Here is a 17200-nt window from a genome sequence, read left to right on the forward strand (position 1 = left end):
AAGTTAGAGGGTCAAATAAAGATGGATGAGATGTGATTTAAGCCGATTCTTGAAGATGGCTAAGGACTCAGCTGCTCGGATTGAGTTGGGGAGGTCGTTCCACCAGGAGGGCACGTTTAATTTAAAAGTCCGTAAAAGTGACTTTTTGCTTCTTTGGGATGGCACAATCAAGGGATGTTCACTTGCAGAACGCAAGCTTCTAGAGGGCACAAAAGTCTGAAGTAACAAATTTAGGTAAAGGGTTGCAGAGCCAGTGGTAGTTTTTTAAGCTAACATCAATGCCTTGAATTTTATGCGAGCAGCTATTGGAAGCCAGTGCAAATTGATAAACAGAGGAGTGATGTGTATTCTTTTTGGCTCATTAAAAATTAATCTTGCTGCCGCGTTCTGGATTAATTGTAAAGGTTTGATAGAATTGGCTGGAAGACCTGCCAAGAGGACATTGCAATAGTCCAGCCTGGGCAGAACAAGAGCTTGAACAAGGAGTTGTGCAGCATGTTCCGAAAGAAAGGGCTTGATGTTCTTGATGTTGAATAAAGCAAATCTGCAGGATCGGACAGTATTTGCATTTAAAGGAAAATGGTACACAATGACTTGCTCTGAAAAGAGATGATGTTTTTACAGGGTACAAAGGATGTTATTTTACACTACCAATGATAATTTTTAACCAAATTATGTTACTTTTCATTAAGACCCTAAAAAATCATATCAACTTGTGGAAAATGGGCTTAAGCTATTTTAATGGTACAAGAAAAAGAAAAAAAAATCAAGAAATCAAGAAAAAAAATTATTTCTCATTTCATGACCCATTTAAATGGAATGGGACCTTCTGGAAAAAATGCAGGATGTGCAGTAAGAAACTTTTCTGCACATATGCGCTATGGGTGGTTTCCATTTATAGAGTCCCTTATCTCAGAAAACATAAAATTGTAGGTTATCTGGAAAAATTACAGCCAAAATGGGGGGTTGGCGGGCAGTCATTTTGCATCTTAGCCAAGTGTATTTATTTTTTTATTTTTTTAATAAATTTCATAAATAATTTTTTCAAAATACATGTTTAATACAAATGTGCTTCTAGATTATAGGTTTTTATGCATATGATAATAACATATACTTTGTGTCTTCAAAATCTCTTTAGCATAATTAGTTTGTAAAGCTTTGAGCTTTCCTGTAACTCAAATATTAGAGCATGGTGCTACCAACACACCAAGTTAATGGGTTTTATTCCAAGGGAAAAGAAGAGATGACCAAATGTAAATATGTACTTTGAATGCAATGTGTCCCAAATGATGCACTTTTTACTTAAGTGTATGAATTTAGGTTATTTTGTTATAATCTAAGCCCTTCTAAGTTTCTTAGTATATGAAGAGCTGCAGCAGTTTATTGCATAAAGTGCAAAAGATTGCATTCTTTTTTCAGTTAAATATGTATTTTTTCAAGTAGTTGGAGTGCACATTTTTGTTGGGTTTTTTTTTTCAGTGTGAACACACAAAATGGCCTAAAATAGAATAGAATAGAGCATATGCACACAAAGGTAATGTCATCATAAGATTTTTGGAACACATTGGATTGTGTTTCTCATAGACAGACCTACTTCAGTGAATAAGCTATAAAATCCTCCTACGCTGCTTGAAATGTGTAGCCTTGTGTCATGTCTAAATTTTGTGATCCCTGGGTCCTGACCAGACAGTGAGATCTGGAGAAAAAGTTCTGTGTACTAGAAAGTTCTGAAGGGTATTCTGGATTTGTGGATTTCCAACCCAAACGCCGACTTATCATGAATCATTAGACCTGACAGTGTTATTTAACTTTTACATAATCAAACTCAAAGAACTTATGTTAGGTTCAACTGATTGCTCTGTTAAAATTGCGCATTTATCATCCACCAATCTGCGAGTGATTCTTTTCTGAGAAGGTTTTATTTCATAGGTTCAACATTCATAGATCCGGCTGAAGAGAACCAAAAAAATATATGAGCATATTTGAAAACATGTTAATCAGGACATATGTTGTGCTGTAGACATTTTAGAAAAACAGGAACTTGAGCATATACAGACTGATAAACAGATTACATGAACAGAAGATGTCTCACTCTGATTTCTGCACATAAAAAGCACACATTTCATTGAACAAGATGACCATAAAAATTTAATTCTTCATGACAGTCATTCTGCACACATTATAAAATATATATGTATATATGTATATATATGTATATATATATAAAATCCTTGCACAGCAATTGATTCTTGCCACTGGTGCCACAATTAAGTTTCAGCAATGAATGTTGAGAGATTTATAAAGAAGAGAATCCATATACAGTACATACATACATACATACATACAGTATATATATGTGTGTGTTCCTCAGTATTATTATTGTTGTTATTTATGAGGTGGTTCTGTGTATTTGTAAAATATATATAAGGTTTTACCATTTACATTTCATTGTAAACTCATTGTGGACTGAGTATAAAATATCACCAGCTTTTGTCTTTTTCTACAAAATACAGTACTGATAATTTTCATATTTGCAATGAAATAAATCATTATCTGCTTCAGACCTGCTTCGAAGAGATTGTGCTGTTATAAAATGCCTTTTATATAAAATCCCTTTGGCAGACTTGACATAACCGAGACTGCAAAAGCTCAAGGTTAGATTCCTCTCAGCTTGTAAAAGAGGTCCCTGTTTTGTAGCAGGATGTACTCTAAGACATCCCTTTTGCCATGATAAAATCAACATCTTCAGTGAAAGTTTGATGGTATCACTGCATGATGATGTCAGGCTCTATGTTGAAGAGCAGGTCGTCGTTGCCTCTGCGCACCTCCAGCAGCAGAGTCGTGTCTTGGTTGAGCGCTTCCTTCAGGTCGCTGGAGCTCATCAGAGGCTCTCCATTTAACTTAACGATGATGTCACCATCTCTGATGCCCCCTCTGAAACACATTTGGAGAAATTATACTATACATTTGTCAGTTCTGTGCTTGAATTTGTAAGGGACAAAGTATGCAGCTAAACTTAAATAAATCCTGACAGGTGATCAGGACAAAGACACAGAGAGGAGCAAAATAAATAAATAAATGATAATTTTTCCTGTATAATATCTCAGAGCCTCTGCTTAGAAGAAAATAATCCAACAAGTCCATTTGCTGTGGTAATTTCTATTACAGTTGATAGCTGAGACACATGCAAGATGGCGCCAGTTGCATTTGTACATAACAAGAGTGAGTCCATGGTGTGATATGAGTGAAAAAATCTATGGGCAGACAGTGAAGTGAAGCTAAAATGGGAGAAATGTGCTCAAATTTACATGTTCCAGTTAAGACGCGCTGCAGAAATGAAAGAAAACATAGCTTGGAAATAGGTCTGAAATTTGCAAGATCTGTAGGATCTACACCAGGTTTTTAAATGAAGGATCATAGCCAGGTTATTGAATTTGAATGTAGTGTTTTTCCACAATTTTATTTTTTTTTTAAATTAGAGGAATCAGAGTTTTTAATACAATTTTACAGTTAGACATGTTGATAAAATGCCAATGACAACAGCTAAGAGAAAAAAACTCATCCGATCACATGATGATGCACCTGATCAACCAGACTCAGTGAAGGACGTAAAACATATCACTAAGTGGCTGTTCACTCAGATTTGTGCTATTGCATTGAAAAACATGAGACATAGACAGTGAGAAAAAAAAGCAAGGTTAAGAGATGCAAGTTGAACTTTTAACATGAAACGCTGCAAAATATATAAGTAACTCAAAATTTTATTTAGCAATTTTCTTATTTTATATTATTTCTGAACATATAGGATATGTGCTGTAACTTTTCTGAAACAATATTTAACAAAGAGAATTTTACTTGAATCCTGTTATAATTAAATTTTTTAGTTGACTAGATTTTGAATCAATCAAACGTTTTAAAAAACGTTTTAATTGTTTGCCTTATCGCCCAGTTCTAAACAGATTTATTACATAATCCTTGTATTATCATACACATCTGTCATTTCTCTTTGTAGTTAGTTATGATCTTCAAATTCACTGAGTGCGGACTGAGATAAACTACTTGGCTTGGAGTTCTGAAGTACAGCCACAACTGAAAGACCAAAGTGCATCTGGTTTGACTGATGCTTACTTCTGAGCAGGGGAGTGAGGAACCACCTCATGGACATAGATCCCGCTGCCGACATCAGGGAAGTCGGGATTCTGCTGCCTCAGCTCTTCGACGAGTCTGGAGGAGACACAAACAGAATGCTTCAAATACACACAATGATTAAAGAGGACAGCTGTGTTCATTTACATGTGTATAGTCATCTGAAGTGAAGGACACTCACGCTTCTGTGATGGTGAACATTCGGATTCCAATGAAACGCGTCTTAACTGCTCTTGTCTCTGAAACAATATATAAATGTGTTACATTTAATACTGCCATAATTATTTTTAAAAAATAAAACATACTTTTAATATTAGATGATTCACACTCTGATCTCTTTTACAAATTCCCTTGTACAAAAACTGCCCCATGTACCTTTGTTTTGCTTTCCCAATGAATCATTTAAGAAGCGAGTAATCCTGTCTGAAGGAATGGCAAAGGAGATTCCTGCAGCTACTTTCAGGGTGTTGATTCCTATTACCTCTCCGTCCTTATTTAAGACACATTACGAAGAAATGTTAAATACAGTAACAGTATTTCTGAGTATTAAAAGGACACCTAAAAATTTAAATGCTGTTATTTTCATTGTATTGTACCCATGTTCCAAACATGTATGTCTTTCCTTCTTGGGTGAATGTTCGAGGAGCAGACAGACATTCAACATTCAAATGATGCAGACCTTTTTCCAAGTGAATCATTCCATTAAGTCTAATGTACAGTGTCCGAGAGAGATCAACGTGATGCAATTTAAGAAAACACATGCAAATTGAAAAAACACCAGCAAATGAAGAAAACTTTTTCATCTTCATCGGGTGTAATTTGCATGTGTTGTGAGGATTTGCAGCATTTCTTAATTTTTGCATGTGTTGTGAGGATTTGCAGTGCATTTCGTTATTTGTATGTGTTGTGAGGATTTGCAACACTTGTGTTGTCAAACTGATGAAGATGTTTTCTTCATTTGCTGGTGTTTTCTTAAAGGTTTAGGTTCACCCAAAAATCAATATTATGACTTGTGAACGAGTCAATCTTTTGTTCGTTATCTGGCTCGACTCTGTGTTCATCTCTCTCTTCACAGCAGTTCAGTCAGTGTACTGTTTGAGTACATGAATTACTCCGGGATATTGGTTTGTTTTAACTCAGAGGGATTATCAGCCACATTAAAAAAGTTAACAGCTTAAGTCATTTGTGGATTAATGGTTACTGGAGACGCGAACCATTTCAAACGATTCAGTTCGATTTGGTCAACTGGTTCAAGAAGATCCGGTTACATCGAGTGATTCGTTCGCAAACCGGATATTATACACTGCAGACAATGCTGAATAAAGTCGTAGTTTTTGCTGTTTTTGGACCTAAATGTATTTTTGATGCTTCAAAAAATTCTAACTGACCGTTTGATGTCACATGGACTACTTTGATGATGTTTTTCTTACCTTTCTTAACATGGACAGTATAACGTATACAGTATACATACAGTTTCAATGGAGGGACTGAGAGCTCTCGGACTAAATCTAAAATATCTTAAACTGTTCTGAAGATGAACAGAGGTCTCACGGGTTTGGAATGACATGACGGTGAGTTATTAATGTCATCATTTTTATTTTTGGGTGAACCAACCCTTTAAGTTGCAGCGCGTTGATCTCATTCGGCCACCGTACTATATTTCAAAGAAAACTGACACACATTACTATATGAAATAATTACCAAATTAACGAGTGGTCCACCTGAGTTCCCATACTGAGAAAAGAAAAGAAAAAGTTAATTATTGGTACCCTCAAACAATAAATACATTATATATATGGGATTAGATTTATGCCAAAAGTACTGAACATAAATGTTGAAGCATTGAACAAAAATAGAAGTCCGAAACTTTAAATGAAGTACAAATCTCAGACTTCAAACAAACAGCTTCCACTCTTAAATTTAACAGGAACCATTCATCAGAATTCCATGTGATATAATAATTAATGATAATTATTGGTGCTCAAACTATTTTACACGCCTTATCTAAATGGGATTATATTTGTAACAAAAGTACTGAACATACATTTTCAAACATTGAAGAAAAACATAAATTCCAAACCAGGGATGGACTGGTAATCTGGCATTCCGAATATTTTCCTGTTGGCCAATGCACTTTGGGGCCGATAAAAAGTTTTGTTTAGTTTTTTTGGTAACTGGCTCACCATGCAGTCTCCAGTGTTGGGCAGTAATGAATTACTTCATATACTCTATATATAATTAGAGTATAATTACAAGCTGAGGACTCTATATGTTACTGCCGTGTTACATTGCTGACAGAATGCAGTGTTTTATAAAATAGAGAATGTAAAAAAGGATGTAGCACATGCACTGTCAAGTCAAGTGCCAGTGGATTAGAGACCTTCTCCCGCAAGACACGATGCAACAGAGTGCAGCGTGTGGAACAAGACTTGATAGGCGAGTGCAGAGACTCGTGTGTGTGCGGGATGTGGTAGAATAAAATGATTCACAGGACTCCAGTAAAATAGAAATAACTAAACATAAAATGTCTAGAACAAATAAATTGTTATTGATATATTGCACAAAAGCAACATGAACTAATATAAAATATAAACATTATCAAGCGCAAGTGTATGCAGAGTTTCTATTTAGGATATAACACGTGTTTGCAGCATTGAGCAATGCAGTGCTGAAATTTGCATGCTCAAGTTTCCTCTCATTGTAACACACAAATTGGAGACATTATGAAATATTATGCATATATTTATTGTGTTATAACAGAGATTTGTGAGATTTCATGACCTGAGAGATGTCTTTTAGAGAATATAAATGCAGCGCTCTTTGATTGCATTCTGCCAAACCATGCATGCAGCAGCCGCTTGCTTTAGTTAAAGGGGGGTTGAAATGCTATTTCATGCATACTGAGTTTTTTACACTGTTAAAGAGTTGGATTCCCATGCTAAACATGGACAAAGTTTCAAAAATTAAGTTGTACGTTTGAAGGAGTATTTCTGTTCCAAAAATACTTCTTCCGGTTTGTCACAAGTTTCGGAAAGTTTTTTTTTCGAGTATGGCTCTGTGTGACGTTAGATGGAGCGGAATTTCCTTATATGGGTCTTAAGGGCACGTCTGCCGGAAGAGCGCGCTCCCGTATAGCAGAGCAATGAGAGGACAACAGACAGTCACTGATCAGAGCGAGAGCATCGCGAAATGTCACAAAAGGAGTGTTTGGTTGCCAGGGCAAGACAACCCTGCACAGATTACCAAAAGAGAAACAGCATTAAGGGACCAGTGGATGGAGTTTATTTTTACTGAGCATCAACGGAGTTGTGCAAGTGTTTGTGTTTGTTCCCTGCATTTCAAAGATGCTTGTTTTACAAACAAGGCCCAGTTTGACGCCGGATTTGCATATCGTTTATTTCTTAAGGATAATGCAGTCACAACGAAAAAGGGTCACAATCGTGTGTTGGAACCGCATGCGGTGAGTAAAACTGCTTCAAATATCTCTGTGTTGTTAACTTAGTTATCGGCGCGTAAGCACATCAAGTAAATAACATGCGATGTTGTCATCAAACTGCACTTTCCACATGTACAGCTTAAAAAAAAAAGACGACAAAGTGGAACTTAGTCATTTTCCAAAACCGCTAAGCAAATATATACAGTTTCAGTACATACCACATAGAGACGTTGTTGCTGATGCTGCTCTTGTTAAATTTCAGCCTCTGGGTCTGATTCTGGATCATAAATATACACTGAATCTGACTGTTAGCCATGGTTTGTTTTGGTTGGTTTTGTCCTCACGTAAAGTCACAGCTTCCAAACGCTCTCAACGCAAAAGCCTACTGCCGCTCGTGATTCTTTAGCTCCGCCCACACGTCACGCCTCCAGACGGTCATGTTTTTCCGGGAAAAATCGGTACAGACTATCTTTCTCTTATGAATATAATAAAACTAAAGACTTTTTGGAGTTATGAAGGATGCAGTACTACTCTATAGGTACTCAAGATTAACAGGATATTGAGTGAAAACGAGCATTTCACCCCCCCTTTAAAAATAACAGTGTTCTGTGAATGTTGACGCTTTAATAACAAATCTTTATCGGGAGCATGTATGCTGGGATTTCATAAATTTCATAGAGAAAAAGTAATGTAACTGGTAATGTAACTAATTACTTTTTAAATAAAGTAATCAGAACAGTAACGTGATTGCTTTTAAAAGGAGAAAACAGTAATCAGTAATTTGATTACATTTTCAGAGTAACTTGCCTAACACTGGCAGTGTCAGTGGCCCATGAGCTTATCTTCTCTATTGACAGCATAAACCCAATCACAATGCGCCATTGACAGAGCAATGAAGTACATAAATATCACTTCACCCCTCCCCACTTCTTCTCCATCTCTCCAAATGAACAGACCAAAGTGCAAAGTGGTGCTGAAAATCTCCAATATAATAAGCTTAAGTTTGTGCAGCAATATAATCAAGTAAAAGAGGAGGTGAGGCAGGAAATACAAGCTTGTTCTGTTGTCAATGATGATGGCCCTCAAAGGGACAGGCAGGAGGATGAGGAGATAAGGGTAGTTGAATCAGTAGGGAATAACAGTGACTTACAGGGAGTAAAAAGGGAGGTAACCTGTCCTAATATGTGTGTGCCATAAAGATAATGACTGTTAATTACTCAGTCAGTGCAACAGAAGCTGTTTGGTGTTGTGTTTGTAGGTAGCCTACTGGCTAGTTTCCTCAAACAGTCACAACTTTGATGGACTATTATAACACATTAACTGTGTCATGTTGCATTGGCTAAACTCACAAATGCCATGAGTGACTTCGGTGATCATTATTTAAATCATGTGGCTGTCTTTAAGTCCAGTCTTAACTGTGTAAACATTAAGAAAAATTCATCACCAATATTTGGATTTTTGGATATGATATGATCCTGTATAAACTGAATATTTAATAGGTTATCAAATAAATTAGAACAGCTCCATGCATTAAATGTTCATACCAGTAATGTTCATACTAGTAATACTCATTACCAGTATGGTATTGTTTAAATTGTACAGATTTTAGCAAGCCTTTTTCAGGTTAATACCTAAATAATGAATCTTCTCTCTCTCTCTCTCTCTCTCTCTCTCTCTCTCTTTGTCTAGTCAAGCCTGGTTATAGAAGTAAAGGAGAGAGTGTAGAATCAGGGAGTACTGGGTGGTGTCCAACTAAACTGAACTTAAACAGGTGTACACAGTAGTTATACACACACCTAAACACACACAATGTGTGTGTACTATGAATGATAGTGTATATATATGGGAGTTGACCGTAGGAGAGGAAGAATTGTATAATATTAGGAGAGGAACAATTGTATAAACTTGTTAAATCATCTAAACCAACAACATGTATGTTAGACCCTATTCCATCTAATCTCCCAAAAGAGGTGCTTCCAGAAGTCATAGATCCTTTTCTGACTATTATTAATTCCTCATTGTCATTAGGATATGTCCCCAAAACCTTCAAACTAGCTGTTATTAAGCCTCTCCATCAAAAAACTGCAACTTGACCCCAAAGAACTTCAAAGAACCAATCTCAAATCTCCCTTTTCTGTCCAAGATACTAGAAAAGGTAGTATCCTCACAATTATATTCCTTCTTAGAGAAAAATGGTATCTGTGAGGATTTCCAGTCAGGATTTATACTGTATCATAGTACTGAGACTGCTCTTCTTAGAGTTACAAATGACCTGCTCTTATCATCTGATCATGGATATATCTCTCAATTAGTTTTATTGGATCTTAGTGCTGTGGTCGACACTATTGACCACAACATTCTTTTGCATAGACTAGAACACTTTATCGGCATTAATGGAAGTGCATTAGAATGGTTTCAATCGTACTTATATGACCGCCATCAGTTTGTAGCAGTGAATGAAGAGGTATCCTATCGATCACAATTGCAGTATGGAGTACCTCAAGGCTCAGTACTAGGGCCGCTACTCTTCACACTTTATATGTTACCCTTGGGAGATATCATCAGGAAACATGGTGTTAGCTTCCACTGTTATGCTGATGATACTCAGCTCTATATTTCTTCGCGGCCCCAAGAAACACACCAATTCGAAAAACTAATGGAATACGGTCTATGCTCTCAATGTCAAATGCAGAAATGTTAATCCATGCATTTATGACCTCAAGGTTAGATTATTGTAATGCTTTATTGGGTGGTTGTTCTGCATGCTTAGTAAACAAACTACAGTTAGCAGCAAGAGTTCTTACTAGAACCAGGAAGTATGACCATATTAGCACGGTCCTGTCAACACTGCACTGGCTCCCTATCAAACATCGTATAGATTTTAAAATATTGCTTATTACTTGTAAAGCCCTGAATGGTTTAGCACCTCAGTATTTGAATGAGCTCTTGTTACATTATTATCCTCTACGTCCACCTCGTTCTCAAAACTCAGGCAATTTGATAATACCTAGAATATCAAAATCAACTGCGGGTGGCAGATCCTTTTCCTATTTGACACCTAAACTCTGGAATAACCTACCTAACATTGTTGGGGAGGCAGACACACTCTTGCACACTTTAAATCTAGATTAAAGACCCATCTCTTTAACCTGGTTTACACATAATGCACTAATATGCTTCTAATATCCAAATCCGTTAAAGGATTTTTAGGCTGCATTAATTAGGTAAACCGGAACCGGGAACACTTCCCATAACACCTGATGTACTTGCTACATCATTAGAAGAATGGCATCTACACTAATATTAGTCTGTTTCTCTCTTATTCCGAGGTCACCGTAGCCACCAGATCCAGTCTGTATCCAGACCAGATGGTGGATCAGCACCTAGAAAGGACCTCTACAGCCCTGAAAGACAGTGGAGACCGGGACAACTAGAGCCTCAGATACAGATCCCAGATTTCGGTTCCTTGCCGCTGTCACCTATGGCTTGCTTAGTTGGAGTCACTTCATTTACAGCGATATCATTGACTTGATTGCAAATGAATGCACAGACACTATTTAACTGAACAGATATGACATCAGTGAATTCAAAATAGCAATTTTTTAAATTATAAAATAGCAAATAAGAAAACTCTAGTAATGCAATCAAAAAGTTTGATAATCACTTAGGAAGCATCATAACCTTTAACAAAATAGGTTTTATTTATAATTTATATTTTTGTTCAATAAGTGAATAGTTATGATCAATCCATAAGCATTACTTGTTGGATGCAATATGATTTCAGAGCTTGTCTTATGCAGCAAGTAAGACTCTTAACATGTGTTGTTGTGGTTATCTATTCGGTGTCTTACATTGATGATGGCGTCAGTCTGGATGTAGTCCATGTCTGAATCACGAAGACCCAGTTCTTTCCCATCTCTCTGTGCAGTGCTGACTATTCCTGTCGTCACTGTGTTCTGCAGGGAAAACGGGCTGCCGATAGCAACCACAAACTCACCCGGGCGCAGGTCTGCCGAGTGACCCAGCAATAAAACGGGCAACTTTTTCTGCAATGGGGTGGTAGGTAGTATTAAGAAAACACATTTTGACTTCTGTATTATAAAGTCAGTTCTTACAGTGCAATAAAAATAGGTTTATTCTTACCTGCGAGTTGATTTTGATAGTGGCAATGTCAGATTTCTTGTCAATGTCTTTGATAGTGGCCTCATACACATCCCCTTCACGCATCTGTACTTTGAGTCGCTGATGACCCGAAACAGGTGTGGTGCTGGACACCACATGGGCATTAGTCACGATCAGCCCGGTCTCTGACATTAAAAAACCTGAACCACTTGATAGCGGGACCGTCCGGCCAAAGAGGGGGTGGCTATAGTGGGCAAAAGCGGAAAAAAAACATATAAAGTTCCCATTATTTAGTTTATTTAATTAGAGTGATTCAAAAAATAATAATATTTTATTTTTTTATAATTTATTCCCTTGTGAAAGTTCAACATACTTTCAAAAAGAATACTTGGAAATAACATGGGTTAGAATATACTTTGCAAGTGCAAATGGAATATAAAGTTTTCATACACTTAACTGCATTAATGACTGCAATTCAATTCAAATATATTATAGTTTAACTTTATATGAAATGCAATTTACTGAACTTTAGGGCACTTTTTTAAAGTAGGACTTAAGTACATCTCTCTATTTAATTTGAAATAATGTCAAAGTTTACTCTTGAATGTACTGACAAGCATGTTAAACTAAAATATACTTTAGTGTTTTTTTTAATAAGGAAGTTGCAATTAAGAATATTTAAAATATATAAACTAGTGATGTCAAATGATTAATCGCATCCAAAATAAAAGTTTTGTTTATGTAATATATGTATGTGTGCTGTGTTTGTTTATTTTGTATATATAAATAAACACACATACAGTATATATTTTGAAATATTTACATGTATACATTTAAATATTTATATATTTATATTTTATATTACATATAAATATATTTAATATATAAACATAATTTTTTTCTTAAATATATGCATTCATGTGTTTGTACAATATGACAAAAAGGGACCTTTTATCCACTTCACAAATGAACAGCCTCAGCAAAAGCAGTTGTTCATGTGTTCAGTTAATTTACAGACAGCAGTGAACCTCACACAACGGTGTCTGCCAAGCACCTTTCACACTTCCTCACAGTTTTAAAGCGCTGTACAGACGGCTGCCACACCATGAAGGTGTTTGCAAGTGTTTGGGCTTACTTTAGGAACAGCTCAATGTGCACCACAGCAGGGGCGATCTTCTCCACCACGTCAGCAATGAAGTTAAATTTGTACCTTGGGCTGCTGGGGTGTGTGGGACCTATACTAGCAAAAAGAATTACACATGTTAATAATTCCACTCTATAAAATGATCAAAACCAGCACCATGTTTTCTTCTGTGATGCAGCTACTGTCTTTATATAAACCCAAATAATCTTTTCTGGCTCAAGAGGGCAAGATTAGCAGCCATGCAGTGTTTAAATACTTTCCTGGAGATTCAAATGGTATGCAATGATGATAGTTGAAGAAAGCCTTTTCATACACAGGAAATGTTCCTCTATAATTGGGTCTAAAATCACTAGGTGGCTTTTATCCTCCCACATACTTGACTTGTGCTGGCTATGCAGTATATGTATGGAAGAGAATGATGGAGGGTGTTCAGTGTGTAAAGTAATTAGGGCATGTTATTTTCTCCTTGACTGCTGTTTCCTATGACAGTGTTGGCACAGCCATCATTCCTTTGGTGTGCACACCCTGATTATCCTACTAACCTTTGATATGAAGTCATTAAAGAATCAAGATCCTTTGGTTTAGTACTAGTTTAGTACAGTTTGTTTATTACCGTTTTGTCTAGGCCATAATTTAGAGATAGGTTGCAGTCTATTTAGAGGTTAAAATGCAAGCCTCAGAAATGTGTTAAACACAGAAACAATTAATGAAAATTTCCTAAAATTGTGCTTAAACTTTGGATTCAGTATTTTTTTTACTTTTACATTTACTTTTTTCAGGTTTCTTTAATGAATAGAGTTTACAAGAACAGCATTTATTTGAAATAGCAATCTTTTGTCAAATTTAAAATGTATTTGCTGTCACATTTGATCATTTTAATATGTCCCTGCTGAATAAAAGTATTATTTTCTTAAAAACAAAAACAAAAACAAAAAAAAAAACCTTCAAACCTTTGATTGATAAAGTGTTAATATGTAAAGCTAGTTGGCAAAAAAAAAATCCATACACTACATAATTCCAAAGCGTTCTTGCTGTCTTTCTGGATGAATGTATTTAAGCTTTATAATTTGGAAGCTGTGAGAAACCAAAATAAGCATGCAATGAATTACACTCAACTGTTAATCATTAATCAAATGCAACACCCCATATAAAAGCACATTCCTGTAAAGCTGCATCACAGAGCTGTGACCTCTTCCAAGTAAGTCAACTTTTACTGGCAATGTGTGCAAATTCATTTAGACAATCACATATAATACTGAGAAATGCCACTCAACTCAAAGTCAACCAGGAATAAACCAAAGATGGATGTCCATTAAAAATATGTTCTAAATAGTTTCCTCATTCACTTTTTCCAGTCTGGAGTGAAGAGCAGCTGATCACACAATCTGGTGGAAAGATGATGGGCAGCATCTGTTTCTAAGGCATTGGGTTACAGTGATTGCAAGGCTTAGTGTTTCATTTTGAGGTTTTTGACTAAGTAGCCTAAATTGTATAGAATGATAGACTATAATTTATGTGACTTCTAATGCTGTAATGATTTTCTGCTCTCCAAATAGCAGTGGGCTTTTCCAAATATATACTCCAGTGTGTTCAGTGGCACTGCAGGGGCAGACAGTAACTAATGGCAGATGACTGCTACCAGATGGACTTATTTAAACCTGGTTTTGCTGAATCTTGGTTTAGTTTTCTTTCTTTTTTTTTATTGAATCAACAAACCTAACTATTTGACCTTACTGTATCTTGATCATTTCACCCCATTAATAGCCACTGAATCCAGATCTAGGTCACTTCTCACTGATAACGTGTCTCCAGAGTGGTACCATTTACTCCTCCCTCTTCCTGTCACCACTGAAAGAACTTTTTACTGCCGATCTGGAAGCAGTTTGAGATTTCCTTTAAAAATGATAAAGGATAGGGTGTTGGTAATAAGGTCAAAATCAGAGCAGAATGGCAGCCTCCACTGAGAACCCCACAGGAAATCATACTCGGTCTGCAGAGAACAAAGCAGCCCTATATTTTCCAAACTTCTCTGCAGCTGCTATTTGCACGTTAAGTATGAAGTCACAGTTCCATTTTTCATAATGCTTATGATGGTTCATCTGGTTATCAGTGGAGTTATGATATGTGATGGTCGCTGTAGGAGCTCAAGGGTGTTATCTTCTGAATGCAATATGATACATGAAATGCAATGGACTCACAGTATGTGTGTTTGTCTTTTTGTGTGTCTATTAGATGAAAATAAAACTTGAACTCTAAGCTAGATAATAAAACTATTGTGTTTTGTTGATCTGCCAATTCTGAACTGATGAACTTTGCAACACTAACATAGTTATTGAACTTTTTTTGAATGAACACTGAACTGGTCTGAACTAAATAATGACACTATTGTCATCTGTAGAGGTGATTTATAACCGAATTCAATATGTTTTATAAGTGATGAATTTTGCAACATTGACATTGTTATTGGATTTACTTGAATCAACAATGAACCGACTTGAACTATATAATGGACACACAGTTCATCAAACAGAGTTGCTTTACAGTTGAACTGAATTTGTTTGATCTGTATAATGAGATGTTTCTGAGAAATAATCTGCTACATAAATAAATGTGACTTTACTTGAACCTGACAAAGCCTCAGTATGCCCTGAAAGGTAAAAATGTTTCACAGATAAAATTCAAGAAAATTAAGTAAGTAGTAAAATATAATAAAATGTATAGATAAAAATTTTATAAAAATTATGAAACAATTTTTTTAATTCATGAATTCCTTTTCAGATCAGTTCAGAACTAGCCCCGTGCTCAAATGCATGCCACTACATAGTGTTCAGACATTTCTTTTTCTTTTTTTACCACGCAGTTTGCACATTAATGTGGGACAGCAACTTTTATGGAATGACCCAGAAACATATGGCATGTCCCCAATTAAATTGCTAAGGTGTGCGTGTGCGTGTGTGTGTGTGTGAGCGTGTGTGAAAATGGTGTAGGCTTGTATTTACTAAATGATGAAAACAGTATTTGGCATTCTAGAAGCTGATGAAGAGATTTTAATCTAATGTCATCTTTCCCTTACAGACATCCCATCCCTCCCTTTCACACCACACTTCCACTATTAGGTCTTACTCTTACTGTACTAGTGATAACTTTTGCTACACCAGGCATGTATTTAATTAATGATTATTATTTTATAGCACTAACAATACTGTCATTTAATTTGAATAGGCCTAGAGAGACTGTTTGAATATATTTAATCATTAACATTTCTGCATAAATGAATACATAATTGAATTGCTGCAGCATGCTTTCCTCTTGCTATACACAAATCACTGACCTTGATTGCTTTCACAGGGTCCCTTGTGCATGTTGGTGACCGCGGGCAGACCCTGCTGCAGCGCTTTCCTGCTCACGGCCTTCAGCTGGCAGATGTTACCGTACGTGTTCCCGTCACTGCCGCACACTTTACTGCTGTACCTGCACTGACACACGCCTTTGGGCAGTCTTCTTCCAGACGGGTGCTTGCATTCCAGGCCGTCCCCGCAGGGAAGATCGTCCTTGCGGCCGCACGGCTCGCCCTCTCCGTGCGCGCACACCAGACAGCAGTTACAGCGGTCCGGCACATACCCGCTCGGGCAGCTCGGGCTCGGACACTTACTTACATCACAGCGCTCCGGACACTTGTGTTTAGTTTCCGCCAAAGCATCTTTGATGGAAAGAAAAACGACCGAGACAAACAGAATGACCTGCATTTTTTTGGTTTAAAATGAAAACGTATTCACACACAGTTCTTGGATAATCAGTGTCCTCTGGAGATCACCATTACGCATGAGATTTCCAATGCAAAATCTCCTTTCATATAAAATATGTGCGTTCCTTGCAGGCTCGGATGAAAGACCAGTGTGAATAAGTTCTTCCAGGAACAGTAGGCGAATGTTGATTATCTAAGCCAATCTGATCTATTGAAGCGCGCAAATGCTGATGATTTCTCGTGCAACTTATTAAAACAATGTAGCCTATGTAAAGCTCCTCAATGTATGGTGAAGTTTCATGTGCAGACCATCTCAACATACTCGAGTGAAGTCTGCTTTTCTCTTCTCTCCAGAGAAGGCGGGGAATTTCGTTAGGAAGAGCTTAGGAAGTCCGAGTCCGAGACCGAGTCATTTCCGCGAATCGGTTCTTTCGAAGATTTCGTTTCAATTGAGTTATAATAAACTGTTTGGATACCAACAGACCTATTTTTTTAGGATGAAAAATAAAAGAGCAGAAATTGTGTTTGTAGGTACTCAAGGTTTGTATGGTTATAAAGTACCTTGATATGTTATATTGTAAACAATTAAATATTAAATCCAGTTTTT

The 17200-nt window shown here is 36.6% G+C and overlaps 1 protein-coding gene across 1 annotated transcript; it reads right to left on the bottom strand.

The window, feature by feature from the left end:
* Positions 1–1900: 1900 nt before the first annotated feature.
* Positions 1901–16940, bottom strand: LOC128016636 (serine protease HTRA3). Its single transcript, XM_052601305.1, has 9 exons — positions 16180–16940; positions 12840–12939; positions 11726–11948; positions 11434–11628; positions 5848–5880; positions 4522–4636; positions 4328–4385; positions 4129–4224; positions 1901–2934 (listed from the first exon to the last, which is right to left on the bottom strand). The coding sequence occupies exons 1-9, from the start codon at positions 16592–16594 to the stop codon at positions 2766–2768; spliced, it is 1404 nt and encodes a 467-aa protein (XP_052457265.1). The 5' UTR covers positions 16595–16940; the 3' UTR covers positions 1901–2765.
* Between the last annotated feature and the right edge of the window lie 260 nt (positions 16941–17200).

The sequence above is a fragment of the Carassius gibelio genome, chromosome A7 (genome assembly GCF_023724105.1).
Source record: "Carassius gibelio isolate Cgi1373 ecotype wild population from Czech Republic chromosome A7, carGib1.2-hapl.c, whole genome shotgun sequence".
Taxonomy (NCBI): domain Eukaryota; kingdom Metazoa; phylum Chordata; class Actinopteri; order Cypriniformes; family Cyprinidae; genus Carassius; species Carassius gibelio.

Coding starts and splice junctions, on each gene's coding strand:
- LOC128016636 (XM_052601305.1), bottom strand. CDS start 16,594: ATGCAGGTCATTCTGTTTGTCTCGGTCGTTTTTCTTTCCATCAAAGAT. Junction 4,637..5,847: donor GTGGACCACTCGTTAATTTG/GTAATTATTTCA, acceptor GTCTTAAATAAG/GACGGAGAGGTAATAGGAAT. Junction 4,386..4,521: donor ATTGGGAAAGCAAAACAAAG/GTACATGGGGCA, acceptor ATATTGTTTCAG/AGACAAGAGCAGTTAAGACG.